At 45.5% G+C, this 16,936-nt stretch overlaps 3 protein-coding genes across 6 annotated transcripts in view; 2 read left to right on the top strand and 1 right to left on the bottom strand.

Moving 5' to 3' along the window:
- The window catches only part of rtn3 (reticulon 3), a 26,524-nt gene extending 23,225 nt beyond the window's left edge, over positions 1–3,299 (bottom strand). The window contains exon 1 of one of the 3 annotated variants that reach the window (XM_005945422.3): positions 2,979–3,299. In XM_005945422.3, coding sequence (XP_005945484.1) covers positions 2,979–3,069 — 91 coding nt within the window. In that variant the 5' untranslated portion in view covers positions 3,070–3,299. The remainder of the gene's footprint in view (positions 1–2,978) is intronic. The other 2 variants (XM_014341086.1, XM_014341087.2) reach the window with 2 other exon arrangements.
- Positions 3,300–3,867: 568 nt separating this feature from the next.
- Positions 3,868–15,353, top strand: men1 (multiple endocrine neoplasia I). 2 transcript variants are annotated; one of them, XM_042213381.1, is made up of 10 exons: positions 3,868–4,148; positions 5,530–6,019; positions 6,093–6,301; positions 9,343–9,471; positions 10,084–10,124; positions 10,784–10,871; positions 12,508–12,644; positions 13,375–13,519; positions 13,867–14,040; positions 14,123–15,353. In XM_042213381.1, exons 2-10 carry the CDS (start codon positions 5,584–5,586, stop codon positions 14,648–14,650), a joined length of 1,887 nt encoding a protein of 628 aa, XP_042069315.1. In that variant the 5' UTR covers positions 3,868–4,148; positions 5,530–5,583; the 3' UTR covers positions 14,651–15,353. The 2 variants fall into 2 exon arrangements, with proteins under 2 accessions (XP_042069315.1, XP_042069313.1); XM_042213379.1 differs by having other exon boundaries at positions 3,871–4,200.
- A 1,028-nt stretch (positions 15,354–16,381) lies between these two features.
- Positions 16,382–16,477, top strand: LOC106633753 (mitogen-activated protein kinase kinase kinase kinase 5-like; the record flags this gene model as incomplete). The annotated part of the gene is given in 1 exon segment (XM_042213382.1): positions 16,382–16,477. A coding segment is annotated over 1 exon segment (94 nt), but the record flags the coding sequence as incomplete, so codon positions are not given.
- Positions 16,478–16,936: the final 459 nt, after the last annotated feature.

Below are 16,936 nucleotides of genomic sequence, written 5' to 3'. Positions count from 1 at the left end.
TTCTTTGGTAGCAGAATTTTGTCCATCGGCAAAGCCTTGCGACGACGATATCTGGGCGGACTGAGTCACTGGATCCATTTTTTATAAGTTACAACACAACTGCACAGAAGCGGCCAAACGTCTGTCGTCTCGGATGGGTTTCTCTTGTAATGGTCTATCAGGGTGTCTGTGACGTCTGACTTTCCTCGAATTTCCCTCAAAAGCGGGACTCGGCTCTGCACCTTCAGCCTATGTCCGAGCACTGGGAGCGGAGCGGAGACGGAGGGAAACGAGGCAGAATGTGGGCTCGTCGGTTTGTTACCTGTTGAAGTTCAGGTGCTTGCAAAGCGCCAACGTTGTGTTAACAAGTATACTGCAGTTGTTTGCAGTCTTCACTTTACCGCCGCGCTCTCATCCTTTTGTGCAATAAAAATAAAAGTAATGTCCATGCTGTAGACTGCCCCACTATTATTCTCCTCCGACACACGACCTGAAATCAGCTGATTGTAGCGGGAGTGCAAGTATAGCTAAGCGGGATCGATCGAAAGAATTGGACTACTGGGATTCCCATCCCTAGTTAACACTAAGGTAGTGGCTAAGGTCAATAATAAAAAAATAACATTAATGTAGGAACTAGGCAGCAAACATCAGTTCTGCCTGCCTGTAATGTCAACGTGGTGTTAATTTAAGACAAACACACAATTATGTTATTGTTAGGTTTCGAGATTAAAGCTAAGAAACGTCTACGAGCAACTAGACATACAGTGGCAGCCTTCCTCACCAGCTCTATTTGACAGCAAAAGCACAGCACAGCCTCTGACAGCCTAAAAATACTGGCCTCATTTACTAATGTGGAAATGAGGCCAGTATTGGTAAAGGTCTTAAGTTCTGTGCACACAAATTTAACCTCTTCTTACCACCTTGCATATTGGACATGCAATAAAAATATATTTAAAAAAAAAGATTCTGCAGGATTCGTGGGATAGTGCCCAGAAATTAATCCGTTAGTGATGACAAACGACACACGTAGTTTAATTAGATAAGACACAAGGAGCAGTCAAATATGTTTAAACTAACAGATTAAAACCTTTATATTTTCAATAACACCTACTCGGCTCAACTCGAGTCTACTCAGTTTCGGTCGTCTTCCATTAGAGTACCAGCTCAGTGTGGGTGGCTTATCCCTGACACAAACACAAAGTGTTGAGCTGATGGTATACCTGCTGCTCCGTCTTGTTTTCTCTCCATAGACTCAAACAAGAGAGTTAAACCTCGCTGTCGGGTTAAATTCTTGTGCAGGAGTCACTCTAATGACTCATCTAGTGAAGTCATTTCCTGGCCAATCAGTGGCAAGAAGTCTGTCACATTTTTGGCTCGACTCTGCTTGGTTGGAACCCGAGTAGGTACTAAAAGGAAAGGGACTGCCAGCTAATGGAAAACCATAAAAACTGAGTCGAGTCAGGCCGAGTAGGTACTAGTGCTTTTTTTATTCTGCTAGTGTTGATACTGTTGCAAACTTATTGACATGAATATCAATTAAGAAGTTATAGTACTGTGATAACCCTAAACACATATTACACACTAACAACATGCATTTGAAAAAAGTTGTAAAGGATGACAAAGTTATTTCCTTGTAGAGGAGCATCTCTGCAGACAGGCTGCTGATCAGAGTCTAAACACCAGGCGAGTTAGTTCAGTGCTTCATTCATAAAAAACAAACCAGTTACACCTCACACTAACTTGACAATGTTTTTCCAGGATTCATACAAGCACAGACAACTCAACTTACTTGCACCATCTGTAACTGTTGAATAATCCGATTATACGAATACTGAATTTTAACATTTATTGTTAAATATATTGTCCTTAATTATTTATCATGTTACGCATTACATGGAAATTTCGGCAAACTTGCCAAACCACAGTTATCTACTTCAGCAGGAAGAATGTGCCACGCCCTGTAGGATCCAGCTGCTGGCATCACCACACCTGCTGCATTTCTTGAAAGTCTACAATCTTATGATTCACGGCTTCAGCTTTGTAGGATTCAGGTGGCGCAACCATGGAGTTTAAATCATGTCAGCCTCATACGCGGATATAGGGAGGGCGTGATGGTGAAACTGTAGATCCAGGTTGTGAGTTTTTGTTTGAGAACGGGCTCCATGTGGAAGTGGAGCTGACGACAGCTATAAACTAAGTAGTAAATGAGCGTGCCGCAGCTCGTCGGGTATGCTGATGTTCATCTGGCTCCCATAATCCAGGCAGTGCCAGCAAAAGGCCGATGTGCCTTTAAGAGGTGCCTCTCTGTGGTAACTGCACAGTGACAACGCCTCTGCACTGCAGGCAAACGCAACATTTCGACAACGTTCAGCAGAAAAACCCGTCATGTAATGTTTCTGCACTTATGAATAAGAATGTAGCTCTAATCGGACAGCAGGATTTACATTTAAATCTAGCTGACATCAAACGTCCCACGCACACGTACTTTAATCAGATGCGTTCCCTTTGTTTTAAACGAGGCCTTTTCAACAGTATTACGCCGTTCAGTAGCAGGCTGGTTACCGTCTGTCAAATATATGATCCCCGATTCTGCAGGGCCGCCTACTTGCTGTGCTCCTGTTTGTCAGTAAGGCCAAATAAAAAGAGGGAGTCAAACACCGCGTTAGCTTGTTGTTTCGCCTAAAACGAGCCCAGACAGCAGGCAGGCCACAGCTGCACGGAGCGTGACTGGCAGCCGTGTGTCAGGAAATATCCACGACCACAGGTGTCTCCCATCACAGCTGAAATCAGCTCCTCATCCAGGCAACGGGAGACACAGTGAGGGCGTTCAGCATTACAATGGCTGTAGTCATTACGTTACTGCGTTATAAACTGGACGTTAACCGATATTCATGCGTGTAAATAAAAGCCCAACACATACAGCTTAACGTAAGGTACGAATAAAACACGCATCAAGCTCTACATTTAGCTAGCTACCGTATCCTTTGGTTACTTCTTACCAGACAGCTTTGATTCTTTGGTAGCAGAATTTTGTCCATCGGCAAAGCCTTGCGACGACGATATCTGGGCGGACTGAGTCACTGGATCCATTTTTTATAAGTTACAACTGCACAGAAGCGGCCAAACGTCTGTCGTCTCGGATGGGTTTCTCTTGTAATGGTCTATCAGGGTGTCTGTGACGTCTGACTTTCCTCGAATTTCCCTCAAAAGCGGGACTCGGCTCTGCACCTTCAGCCTATGTCCGAGCACTGGGAGCGGAGCGGAGACGGAGGGAAACGAGGCAGAATGTGGAGGAGGGGCAAAAAAATGTCTGCGTGTGAGACGTTCAAGGCTTACGCTTCCAGTAGGACGTGTCAGCGTTCAACAACACCAGCAAAAAAAGCCTTTATCATTTATCACCATTGGCTGATCTGTCCGTCTCGCTTCTACTATTTAAAAAAATTATATCAACTACAACAGTGCAGTGTCACTGAATTCCCGAGCAGCACATAAAAAACAGACCACAGCATCACAACAACGACTCCTTAGCACAGGACACCACGGACAATACCTTGTGTACTTCGGAAATTAGCTATTAATTTACTGGGAGACTGAATTTGAAATACGTTTAATCGAAATATTAGATCATGAGTGCAAATCCACGATTTCGATCAACGTGTACAATGACAATAACAGGTTATTCTGTTCTATTCTGTAGACACACATATGTCTGAGCTTGTGTCATAGCCAACGACATACTGTTTTAATTAAAGATAAATATGCCGTGAGTTCAACTCTGCGGTACATTCTTATGTTATCCTAAATGTTTCATGCTCCATACGTGCCCCGTTTTCCGTTATGTAACATTTACTGTTGTTCCATTTTAAAGCACGTATCTCTTAAAGGCGTCGTGGTGACCTCTACTGGGGGTGTAGGGGAATACCCTAAAATGAACTGCATTTCCCAGCATACACGAGGAAAACCCCACTGCGCAGGACTTACGATCTCGAAGCATAGGGATGGGCCTAAAGGCGCACATTTGCGCTCGAGAAAAGCGTGCTTGTTACTGTGAGATCTGCTTCGAGACGCAAACGTCGACATATGCCAACTGACTTTCGGGCAGATTGAGCTGCGCGGCAAAAGAAAGGGGACACAAACAAAAACATGTGGCGCGAGCTGTGAGAAAACGGGTATGCGATCACTTAAACATTGGTCAGATTGTTGGCTGATGTAGAGCTGAGGGTGAGTTGGTGTTGTTGTATAGCTGGTGCGATATATTTTCCAAAAGCTCCAATAGTGGTGACTTTAGCTGATAGCCGCTCGTTAGCTTGTTAGCTTAATAGCTGCTCATTCAGGCAGATAACGCATTCCCCTCAGCGTGTGACTCATTTTCGGGTTTGGTTTGTGTCTGCATGTCGTCCGACTTATTGAAACAAAGCAGGACTAATTCAGCAAATTAGCGCGGCTTGAAAGGCGAAATGAGTAGCTAACTTAATTTAGTAAAGTTAGCTAGTTAGCTTACGTCACACATTATTCTACCATATAAATGGACCTAACGGAGTATTTCGTATTAGGATGACAGAGTGTTCGCCCCAGTGGTGTTCCGGATGCGTTTCGGCACAGTGATCGTTGTCATGAAACTCTAAAAGAGCGGCTGTTTGCAGCTCTGCATTGAATGTACGCAGGTAGCAGTGAATCTGCCCCGCCCACCGAAGCGCCATATAACCGGCGTTAGCGGCATATATGTAACCGGCATTACGCAACAAGTCCAGCCACTCAGCCCCGGTCCAGTGTTATGTCAGTGTTTATGTCTTAGTCTGTTCAGCACTTAACAGTTACTGCTGGCATTATTAACCTTCATTAATAACCAATAAATGTTTCGTATACCCCTTCATACCCGAGACTGTAAACCTAACGTGACACATGTTATGCTGCGTTGTGTGCGGTGTAACTTCTGTTAGCTTTCTGTGTAGAAATCAGTGTTACAGTATCGCTATCTTACGTTCGTATATGAAATATTTAAAATAAACCCGTTTTAATGAGTGTCGTATTCGTCTGTGCTGACGTGGTTTGTCACACGCATTCACCAGACCAGAGAACAGCGGCCACAGCAAATGTTTCCTTGTGAATGGTAAATGGTCTGTATTTGTATAGCGCTTTACTTGGTCCTAAGTACCCCAAAGCGCTTTACACTATACACAATCATCCACCCATTCACACACTGGTGATAGCAAGCTACAGTGTAGCCACAGCCGCCCTGGAGCGCACTGACAGAGGCGAGTGAATGAATTAAGTAATTTAAAACTTACAGTAACTATAATGTATGAACTTACTGACTTTTATTCAAAGATTAATGAAATAAGTCTGCTTTTATAGTAGTGAACTGTTTTGTTTTTAATGTTTTCATCTTCATTGAGAAACCAGAGTTCTTGGCGATGAGCCAGTACGTAGGAAACACGTGGTTTTCTATAAGGAATTATTTTTAATGGGTCAGCTTTGGAATTTGCCTGTTTCCCACAGTTTAGTGTGTGATTTGCAGTTACAGATGAACTGACTGCTCTCCCCGTTCAGTACTGCAGGTGAGGAAGCACACATACATCAAAGTTGTGACTGACAGCAGGCATCATGGGTTTGCACTCGGCCCAGAAGAAGCACTTTCCTCTGCGGGGAATCGACGGAGTCGTTCAGTTGTTTGATGCAGAGCTCCGGAAACCAGAGCCGGACTTGGCTCTTCTTTCACTGGTCTTGGGTTTTGTTGAGCACTTCCTGGCTGTGAACCGAGTCATCCCCATAAATGTTCCAGGGGTCCGTTTTGAACCGCTGGAGCCGGATTGTCCCATGTCTTGCTTCCCCACAGTGGAGCTGGGCATGATTTCTGCTCTGTATGAGCGGTTCACAGCACAGATCCGTGGGGCTGTGGATCTGTCCCAATATCGGAGAACTGCTGCGGGATCCAGCAGAGAGCTGGTGAAGAAGGTATCGGATGTGATCTGGAACAGTCTCAGTCGTTCTTACTTCAAGGATCGAGCCCACATCCAGTCCCTATTCAGCCTCATCACAGGTAACATGGTTTTTCTCATGATGCTTGTTAGGTGAGTCCAACATTTATTGATTAATTGTTGAATTTGAACCAGGTACCAAACTGGATAGTTCTGGAGTGGCCTTTGCAGTAGTGGCTGCCTGTCAGGTCTTGGGTCTAAATGATGTACACCTGGCACTATCTGAGGACCACGCCTGGGTGATATTTGGTAAAAATGGTGAGGAGACAGCAGAAGTCACCTGGCACGGGAAGGGTAACGAGGACCGGCGAGGACAAACCGTCACAGCAGGAGTCAATGAGAAGGTGAGGCCCGTCTGTCAGCAGAATGAACCAGCTGCCTCTAGCTCTATCAGTATGCTCAGTGTAGCCAGTGAATGTGACACGTTTTAGACACCGCAGTCAAGCCTATTTCTTTCATGTATTTTAACTTCTACAGATCATTAAGCTCTTTAAAATGTCGCGATTAAAAAAAGAAAAACATCATGAAAAGTCTTCCCTGCATAGAAATGTGAGAGATGGTCAATGTACAGTCGTTGATACTAATTCCACGAGAAGAGTGTGGTGCTAAACCACTCATGTGGTTGGAATTAGAGTTAGAGCGACATCACGCTGGGTTGATATTCTGACACTATAGTGAGCAGTGTAAGTAAAAGAAGAACATTTTCCACCAGCGACAGCAGCAGCGTGCTCTAGTAGGAGTGAGACTGCATGGGTCATATGTTAGCACCAAAGAGGCCTACTCCATGTCTGCTGTTCATGCAGACAGAAAGAAATTTCTATGCACACATGAATAGAATAATCCTTTAATTGTACCACAAGGGGAAATTTGGGTGTAACAGCAGCAAGGAAGACACATATACAAACAAACGGTACACAAGACACAGAACAGAAACATACACACTTTTTACATATTTCCATCAAGGACAAGATCATGACCCCGATGTAAAGGAGTTTTGTACAAAGAGGATACGAATGTACGATATTTTTGCTCAGAAAATGATCGATAAATGTTGGATTGGTTACATTTGCAGGGATTTAGAAGATGAAGTCATGCTGTATGTAGTGCTTAAAAAATAATCTTAAGCTGTGTACACACTGGGAGTGATTTGGTGGTCACACGTCGCTCTGAGGCTGCCAGCTGGTTACTTTTGCACATTTCAGGACTCAAATATATCTGACACACATCAAAGCTCTTGAGGAAGTCAGTCACGTCATCTGTTCATTCAACTGCAGTTAAATGAATTCTGTTTTCTTACTTCTCACAATCCAAGTGTGCAATCCGATCCGCTGTAGGACAAAAAGCGCCACTCTTCATCTGCAGCGAGGCATCGAGGAGGCTGTAAAACTTAATGTAAGGAGTCAAATAAGAGTTTACAGGTCAGCAAAGCTCATTCTGTGTGATGAGAGCGATGCTGAGGCGAGTTGTTGTGGATATTCCAACCTTTCCTGTTGGTAAGCACTGCTGGTGTCGTCGCTGTTAGCAGCCGGTAGCCAGCGTTAGTGAAGCGGATCCTAACATTGACGATAATAAAGTCTCGTAAGATTTGAGAATGTAATCAAACTGTTTATCAGAAGGAAAGTGTGATTTTTAGGGCAGACCAACATTAGCTGCTATAGTATTAGCTTTCTGAAAATGCACTTACACACTAATCAGTGTATATTTATGAGGTTTTTTTCTATTAAACCTCAAAAGTTACTTTCTGTACTTCAGATTTATTGCATCACCAGCTGTTATTTGACTCATAATCACTTGAAATATCCAAAAAGCATTTACTTTCTATAATCCCTGATCACCATGTTGCTGTGAAGTGCTTCCAGTGTGTACACAGCTTTAGGCAAATCTTGGGACTCGGGGTGGCTGTAGCCCAGGAGCTCGAGCAGATTGGTCCCTGGCTGGCTGGTCCAGTCAAATCAAAGTATCCATGGGCAATCCCATGAAGTTGATTCTGTCACCACTCAGCTGACTGCAGGTTCCCGCAGCCTTATAAACATTATCTTTGCACAATGACTGAAACTAGCCCACTGAGTGAACAATGGGCTGTGACGCTGAGACTAATCCTGCTAGTGGAGCTGATCACAGCCACAGAAACAGCAATTCCAAACAACAACATTGCAGCTGTGGAAGCAGAGCAACTGGTTTCAGCCTGTCTCAGCAATGCAAAGCCCCAGCATCCAAAATCAGCATGGAGGAGAGGAGGGCACTCACATCACTTAGTAATGACACCAACATTATCATCCTTGCAGCAGACAATGGTAGGTGGATGGTTTTGCTAAACCAGAAAGGCTATCATGAAATGAGACCCAGGAAGTGGTTACTGTAGGGTGATAGATTCTCTGAAGCAATTAGAATGAGAAGGTGCTATTGGCCGGACGTCATACCACAGGCATTACGGAGGGGAATTTACACCAAGTCTGTATAGTTTACTGAAGACATAAACAGGATGCACCTTTACGACCAACTGTCCTTATGAGCGACTCGGTCACCTTTACATTTCAACGTTTTTGGCTTCAATCCTCAACCCGTTGGTAGGCAGCTTTGAATCGGGTCCCCCGGCACAAACAGAGTAACATAGTGTACGCTGTTAAGTGCAGGAGGATTGTCAGGATTTATACATCGGGGAAACCAAACAACCTCTGGCTACAACACAGAAGAGCCACCTCGTCAGGCCAGGACTCTGCAGTCTATTCACACCTACAGGCCAGTGGACACTCTTTCAATGATGAGGATGTAACATCCTGGACAGGGAGGAACGCTGGTTTGAGGGCGGAGTCAAGGAGGCCATTTACGTGAAAAGGGAAAGACCATCTCTGAATCGAGGAGGGGCCTAAGGGTACATCTGTCACCATCTTACAATGCTGTGATTGCAGCCATTCCCCAACTCTCTGTGAATGGTACTCATGGCCATTGATCAGTATCATGAGAATTGTATATTAATGATCAAGGAACTGACCTCCCAGCCCATTGTTCCTTCAGTGGGTTGGTTTCAGTCATTATGCAAATGTACTGTTATAAATTGGGAAACCTGCAGTGAGCTGAGACTGAAGATGATGACGAAACGTTTCTCCCACTGAAAACATCCAGATGAACAGAATCCACTCTTTGGGATTTCCTTACCTGGATGAGTGAGCATGCATCAAGAGATCTTTGGGCAAGATATCGACTCCAAGTTTCTCTCTGATGCGTCCATCGCAGTGTGAATGTTGGATAGAAAGCACTCAGGCATAAATAAGTGCTTGTATGAATGGGTGAATTAGGCATGTTGTATAGAAAAGCACTATATAAGAGCAAGTCCATTTACCATTTATTCACAAAGTGTAGCTGTGATCCTTCGTCTGTCCCTCAGAGCTGGCTGTATCTGAAGGGTTCCTACATGAAGTGTGACAGAAACATGGAGGTGGCCTTCATGGTTTGTGCCATCAACCCATCACTGGACCTGCACACAGACAGCTCCGAGCTTCTGCTGCTGCAACAGGTGAGGCCTGCACCTACAGGGTAACGATGAATGTTTGTTTTACACAGCAAAAAATCTGCATCAAGTCTCCAGAGGTTGTTTTAAAATATGCAGATGAACTGTTGACTTAGTCCGCTGCCACGCTTAATATATACAGCTCACTGAAGGCTGACGGCAGCCGTCCTATTTCACACGGAAGCAAACAGGGTGAGTCTAAAGGGGGCGCGGTGTGTACTAGACGATCTTCATTTAAAGGTTTTCATAACATTTTTCTGATTAAAAGTGAAATAATAGAAAATACTGGCTCAATTAATTTGTGTTAATATTTAAAAATATAGAAGTAAAAGCTTTTCTGGACATGGACAGTAAAACTCTGACCTGAGGGATTTTAGGTTGGGCAGTGAATTAATGTTGATGTTGATTAACGTCCACACCATCATCAGCTCTCGTTTTCAGCAGCACAGAAACCTTCAGTCGTACAGTTTGTGATTACATTGTAATTTTATAATCTACACCTGGAACAACTGGAAACATTGTACTGCCTGTGAAAGTCCATCCAGGCACACATGAAGGAAATACGCTACAGTCTTGCACTTGGTTTCCTCACCTTTCTTTTTCCCGTTGCTTTACCAGAAACTCCTCTGGCTATTGTATGAACGAGGCGACCTGGACAGGTGAGTGTGTACCAGTGCACTGCTGAGGATTCATTAAAGACTCTTTCAGATTTGCCCTGACACCAGCTGAGCAGCAAGCGTGCTCACTTTACCGTAACATTTAATGGTACATCGATGTACGTCTGTCAGCACGACACAACTCAGGCCGACCCGAGATTAGGACAGTGTGCCATCATGTTGCTTCTCTTCCTGCCATCTTTGGTTTCCACCCAGTGCTTTTAGAGAGTGACTGAACCCACAGTAATCGGAGGGGGCAGAGACCAAAGCGTTGAAGTCTGAACATATTTCATAAACTCACAATACAGAGTTAAAAAGACAGTTTATGTAGTTTTAGTTGGCTAAGGTGAACACTAGTGCTCCCTCATTCACTTTGCTGTAATATTTACATATCTTATTACACAGTTTATAAAATATGCTTTTACAGTGAACTCGTTACTGTGATGAAGGTCAGATTTCATCACATAGCTGTGAGCTGTCATTTAGAAGGTCCAGCTTTGATGAATAATGGGTGTCACGGTGTTCTATATTATGCAGGGTCAGGGTCATTAAGGCGTCCATAATTGGAGAAAACAGAAATGTTACATGTGCTGTATTTTAAAAAAATGCTTGCGTAACTCCTCGAAGTTGACATTGTGCTTCTGTCTCGGCTTACGCACCAGATATCCCATGGCCATGGGCACTCTGGCAGACCTTGAAGACCAGGAACCAATTCCAGGAAAAGAGAACCCCCTGAAAATCCACCTGAAGGTAAGACATCAACCAGTTTCCCAGGTCACATAGCGGCGAGCAGGGAAGACTTTTACAGGCTTCATATTTACAGAACATGTCAAACTTTTCGTGTAGATCTTCTGCATTAGTGGGGCTGAAGATCAGACAGCAGTATTTCATCTTTGTCTGTACAATACAAGCTACTGGAAATCAGCTGCTGGTCTCTATCAAGACATAGTGTGGAAAGAGACCTGGAGTAAGCATTACTGCTCAGTTGAGTCCAAAACCAAGGAGGGGGTGCTAACAACACTGAAAGTGACTGGCTGTTTGTTTACACGTGTCCAACTGACTGCTGCATAGATAAATAACAGCCTCACTCTGCCATTGGCTGTGTGAGAGGACTGTCAAACTTAGATGCTGAGCGCTCTGCTGGCCCAGGGGGGCTAAGCTATGAGGCCTTTTATGACGTCATGTGTAGTTAGAATATACCGTAATGTTCCAGCACCCTCTAGTGGACAGACTGTGCAGAGCACTGTAGTATTTAAATGCAGAGTGGTGTATAAAACAATAATAACTAGAAAAATTTGCATTTCCTGCGAAAATGCAGTGTGGATGCTTAAAGCATCCACACAATAACTTTACTTGTATAGCACTCTTCACAGGATAAGAGCCACAGAGTCCTTCACAATAACATTAACAACACAATGGATCATACAGCACAACCCTAATTGTGCCAGTCTAAATAAATAAGTCATAAATACAATCAAGGCAACATTACGATTGAGGTAAAGCTTCCCATAACCTGGGGGCCTCCGCTCTAACTGATCCACCTCCTCTGGTCTTAAAACGTGTTGGTGGGGCTGATCTCAGGCTGTGAGAGGGAGCGTGGGGTTGTAAAAGATCAGAGATGTAGGCAGGAGCGTCACCACTCAGAGCTTTAAAGTCAGTACTAAGAATTTGAAATGAATTCTAAAACGTACTGGGAGCCAGTGTAATGAGAGTAAAACCAGTGCTGTCTTTGTGCCTTTGTTAAGAGGCTCGCAGCAGCCTTCTGGACCGACTGGAGACGGTTACGATTCTTTTTGCTCAAACAAAGAAAAAGACTTTAACAACAATCTAAGAGAGATGAAATAAAAGCATTTCTAACTCACATTTAGACAACAAGGTTCAGTTTGGAGATGTTTCTTAGCTGAAGAAGGCTGTTCCTAATTAACTGTCCAGAGTGTTGCTCTAGGGACATGGCAGAATCCAAAATAACACCGATGTGCCCGAGGCTCGGCTGGAGCCAAGAGGACCAAGATATAAACACAAAGAGAGTGAAAAAGGTGACTGAGGGCATCATGGGAATCCCCCACAGCCTAGAGTCAGTCTCCCGAATCCAAACTGGAAGCCGGTTCCACAGAAAAGCAGTACTGTGATGGTACTGGTGGTACTGGTGGTGACAGCATGCAGGAAGTTGCACACCTGCTGCATCTCTCTGGTTAACACCCTTCTTCCTGTTTGATGCTCAGGTCCAGGTGCTTGTTGGGATCACTGGACTTCTGGTTTGCTGCTCGTTGTCAAACTGAATAAACGTCTCCACCATGACCTGTTGCTGAACGCTGATACTGAACCCTCTTAATTCTGAGTTCAGCATCATTTTGGAAACTTTCTTTGATCTGTCTGTGTCTCTCAGGCCGTCACTTCTGCTCAGAAGCACTATAACAACGAGCACATCTACCCCTACATGTACCTGGCTGGCTTCCACTACAGGCACAGGAGTGTGCGGGAGGCCCTGAGGTCCTGGGCTGAGGCCGCCCAGGTCATGCAGGAGTAAGTTCACACTAATGAGACTCCTGATCCAGGAAGCGTCCAGTATCTCTGCATCCTCACAGCTCCTCCCCCAGCGTGCTGATGATTCTGAATGAAGTGTTTGGATAAAGTGACAAATAGAAGAAAACAAAATTATATTGATCTCACTTTTAAGTAGTGTTATTCAGACACTAGACACCTTTTTCTTCTTTTAGCTGGTCCCAGATGACGTTTGTACGTGAATGCTATTTCAGCAGATGAACACAAGATGGCACTAAACCAGCAGCTGTGTTTCCTGCCCTTGTGGTTCTTTGTGGGTGCTTTGTTGCTTCGTTATGAACCCAGCCACCACTAAGGGCTCAGTCACACTTGGCCTGGAAAGGTGTGGTGCTCAGTCCAGGAAGTATCCAGCTCTGCATCCTCATGTGCTCTCCTCCCTCTAAACACTGTTCATGATCTGCAGTTATAAATAGCAGCTCTGACCCACCACACACATTCTCTCCACATCCATCAGCTTCCGTTTCCTGCTCCCCATTGTTCTTCAGGTTCAGCCCACGCTCTGCTGCCTCAGAGAAATATGTGCCCGTGCTTTGTTTTGTTTTTTGAACCTGTCCACTTGTTCCTCACTTGTTGTCATGTCTGCCACATGTCACAGCATCCTGTTTGTACTCTTATATATTTTTTGGACTTCATGCTGTGACAGGAGAAAAGCGCATGTATGTATTAAAGCTCCTTCTCCACCTTCCTGCAGCTATAACTATTTCCGCGAGGATGAGGAGATCTACAAGGAGTTCTTTGACATTGCAAATGATGTCATCCCTACCTTGCTGAAGGAAACAGCGACAGCAGCAGAGAGTCCTGGGGAGGGAGGAGAGGAGACAGAAGGAGGGGACGAGGTGAATGTTTCTCCAGAGCACATACACCCACAGACAGGCCGTAGGTGGAGAAGGGCTCCACTAGCAGCTGTTCTGTAATAATGCAAAGCTCTAATTCTCTCTTCAGTAACAATCACACCACCACCTCAACCCAACAGAACATGTTCTTTCTCTTGCTCCTTATCAGATGACTTCCAAATTCAGCTTCTCTCTGATAAAGCATGTGGAACATGTAGAAACTCGTGAACATTAACAGACACCAACAGAGCGCACCTCCACCTGAGTTTAGATCATCTTGTTAGATGCACATCATGAATATTACTCACTGACAGATGTGGCCTCAGTCTTGCACCTCTGCTCTCTTGCAGGATCAGCCCAAGCAGGCAGCGGCTGTCTCTGCACTGCAGGACCCCGAGTGCTTTGCCCATCTGCTGCGTTTTTATGACGGCATCTGCAAGTGGGAGGAGGGGAGTCCCACGCCGGTCCTTCATGTGGGCTGGGCCACGTACCTTGTCCAGTCTCTGAGTCGCTTTGATGCCCAGGTGAGTTGCCCGTGACTGCAGGAGAGCCACAGACGTGTTAGCGCTTTCTAGCTAAACACACATTTGTGCTCCGATTCCAAAGGTGCGTCAGAAAGTAACAATCATCACCAAAGAGCCAGATCCCCAGGACGACGACGACCAGTCGAGCGAGGACTTCAGGGAAGGGCGCAGGCGTGGCCCCAGGAGGGAGTCCAAGCTGGAGGACCAGAGCTCTCCTCCTTCTGCCGCTCCTACCTCCCCGTGCAGCCAGCCGGCTGCAGTGGCAGCTCAGCCCAAGAAGGTGGGAGAAGGAGGGCTCCGCCGGCGCTCCTCCCAGGGACTACGTGCTGGAGACATTGAAGGAAAACCCAAGTCCCCCAGTCTCCCAGACTCCGCATCTTCTCCTTTCTCCCCGGAGCAGGCCCCCCTCTCGCCAGCTGGCACTGTAATCGCCTTTCAGAGTGAGAAGATGAAGGGGATGAAGGAGCTCCTGTGCGCTGCCAAGGTGAACTCCAGCGCCATCAAGCTGCAGCTCACCGCACAGTCACAGGTCCAGATGAAGAGGCAGAAGAGCACTCCGGCGGGAGATTACTCCATGTCATTCCTGAAGCGCCAGCGTAAGTCACTGTAGACATCCTGATTGTTGCAGGAAGAGACTGTAGGACATACTGTGAACAGAGACGGGGACACCGATTAACCTCGATCCTGCTTGTCAACGTTTTTACCAGTGTTTTCACCCAGAGGGCCCTCTCAGTCAATATCCTAGTTCGAGCAATATGTCTGACATGCACAGATGATCTTGAGTTAAGCGTCACTTATCAGGTTGGAACATTTAATTGAGTTTTTATTTAAGAAATGGTTTCTGGAGACGTGCCTGGTTTGATCGTCAGTTTGCGTTTTGATTGGCAGCCTGTTAGGTATCCGTTACATGCTGTCTGGATGTTTAAAGCCAAAGTGATGAGGACCAGAACAGGATTTTCAGACGTGTAAAATACCAACATGAACTAACCTGTTCATGACTGAAGCCTCAGAAGTGTTTAAATTTAGGATAGTTACTGTGTAACATTGTCCACTCTGCTCTACTGACAGCTTCTTTCTTATCAGCTCTATGTTGCCTTACTTTGCCTTTCTTCTTTTTTAAAGTAGGTGGCCTTTAGTTTTGAGAATAGCTGAGTTAGACGGATTTCTAACAATGAGAAGAGAGCAGTAAGACCATGCACTGTTGAGACAGAGCCACATTAGATGGCACTGCTCCATCAAATTTGATTGACTTGTGGTTTGTGTTCTTGTTTTTCTATCTGCAATAATAAAGCTCTGATGAAAACGGAACGACATGTGGTCCAATCATGTGTATTACATATATATGAAGGCGCCTTCACATGCTGTGAGTATGCTTCTGGTACATCATGCAGGACGTTAGTGGCTCGCCTTCCTCACGATGATCTTCCAGAGACGACACGAGCTCTGCTTGAGCAAAAGGAGATCAGGCAGTGATGTCAGCTGACTAGTGTGCGCTAAAGTTCCACGTCATATCCACTCAAAACAGAAAAGGCACAGACTGCATGGCCTCACTACTATAAAGTAGTGTCACTAAATATTTTTCAAAAAGTTCATAACATGCTAAGCTAATATCTGCAAAAGGCCAAAGTCAGACCTTGTAAAATGCTGAGTTAAGTGATGATGTACAGTTATGTGTTTTCATACTTCAGAAGGAGTAAAAATATTCTTCATGTTTGAAAGTCTGCTGAAAGCCTCCTGCTTCAGCATGTGATGGACGATGTTCATGTAAGAAAGCCACACATGCATGAAGTCAGTTACAGTAAACACTGACAGAAATGTTCACCTCATCAGTGAGCATGCGCGACTTTTGAACTTGCCATCTGAACAGTTAGGTCGTCAGTATTTTCAGGTCCAGATTGCGATGAGAGAAAGTCACACGTATGAAGAACTCTAAGCGGAAACTAACTGAGATCAAACTTTAAAACAAGCCTGACGGGCTTTTCTCGTAGAGCTGGCAAATCACGCCTTTAAGCGTGTTCGTGCCAAGGGTTTATTTCAGACGTGATTTTGCCACGTTTGAAAAGGATGTTCATCTGAGGGCGCAGGAGCGCGCAGAGGTGGGAGGCTTACTGAGGGGACCGTGCTCGCTCACGCGTGCTCCGACTCGAGCGGCTCTCGGCTGTGTCACCGCGCTGCCTCTGCCTGCCTAAACGCTATAATTAGCCGGTTCCGATCAGTCGTCCCGGGGCCATTTCACAGAGTTCGCCTGCCCGTGCTTCCGTTCTCTCCGCCGATATCAGCAGCGGCTATGTGTGAGTAAAAAGCCAGCCAGGCTCCCCGCAGCAGCAAGAGGTGTCTCCAGACATGGACCGGATAGGAGTGTCATTCCTGGACCCGCTGGATGACTACGAGCTCATCCACAGGATTGGGTGCGGCACCTACGGAGATGTTTTCAAGGTGAGTGAGAACCTGTCCCCGTGTTTGCACCGCGCTGACGGAGAGAAAGCCTCCATCAGGGCGCTGGGGATGTCACTTCCTGTCATCAAGGTGAAACTTCGTCTTTTTGGACAAGTACAGAGCCTGATGTGACACAGCAGTCCCTACCGAGGCACAGAATCAGAAAAAGTCCGAGTTGCATTTTGTTTACTGACACATGATCAGTGTGTCAGACTGTGCGCCTCCAACAAAGCTGTAGTGCAGGTTTCCTGCAGAGCGCTGCGGTACTAGCGTGCTGCGTGCGCGGGGCCACAGGTTCGTAATGTTTTCATGGAGGTGTCCGGAGAAATCTCCTGTTTTCACGGCTGTCACTGAAGAAGTGGCAGAATCAACACATTATCGACGAAACAAGCGAGTAAGAAAGGCTGATGTTGTCAGATGTGCAACAAATGCGTTCCTCGTAGTGTCATATCTGCCGTTT

This window comes from Haplochromis burtoni, unplaced genomic scaffold (assembly GCF_018398535.1).
Source record: "Haplochromis burtoni strain Fernald_Lab_line unplaced genomic scaffold, NCSU_Asbu1 Contig_438, whole genome shotgun sequence".
Taxonomy (NCBI): domain Eukaryota; kingdom Metazoa; phylum Chordata; class Actinopteri; order Cichliformes; family Cichlidae; genus Haplochromis; species Haplochromis burtoni.
This window is presented reverse-complemented; position numbering and strand designations above follow the sequence as displayed.

What these genes read in the sequence shown, in the direction of transcription:
- men1 (XM_042213381.1), top strand. Translation starts at nt 5,584, where the DNA reads ATGGGTTTGCACTCGGCCCAGAAGAAGCACTTTCCTCTGCGGGGAATC. An exon ending in GAACGAGGCGACCTGGACAG is followed by an intron (nt 10,125 to 10,783) that starts GTGAGTGTGTAC and finishes CTTACGCACCAG; the next exon opens with ATATCCCATGGCCATGGGCA. An exon ending in TGAGTCGCTTTGATGCCCAG is followed by an intron (nt 14,041 to 14,122) that starts GTGAGTTGCCCG and finishes CCGATTCCAAAG; the next exon opens with GTGCGTCAGAAAGTAACAAT.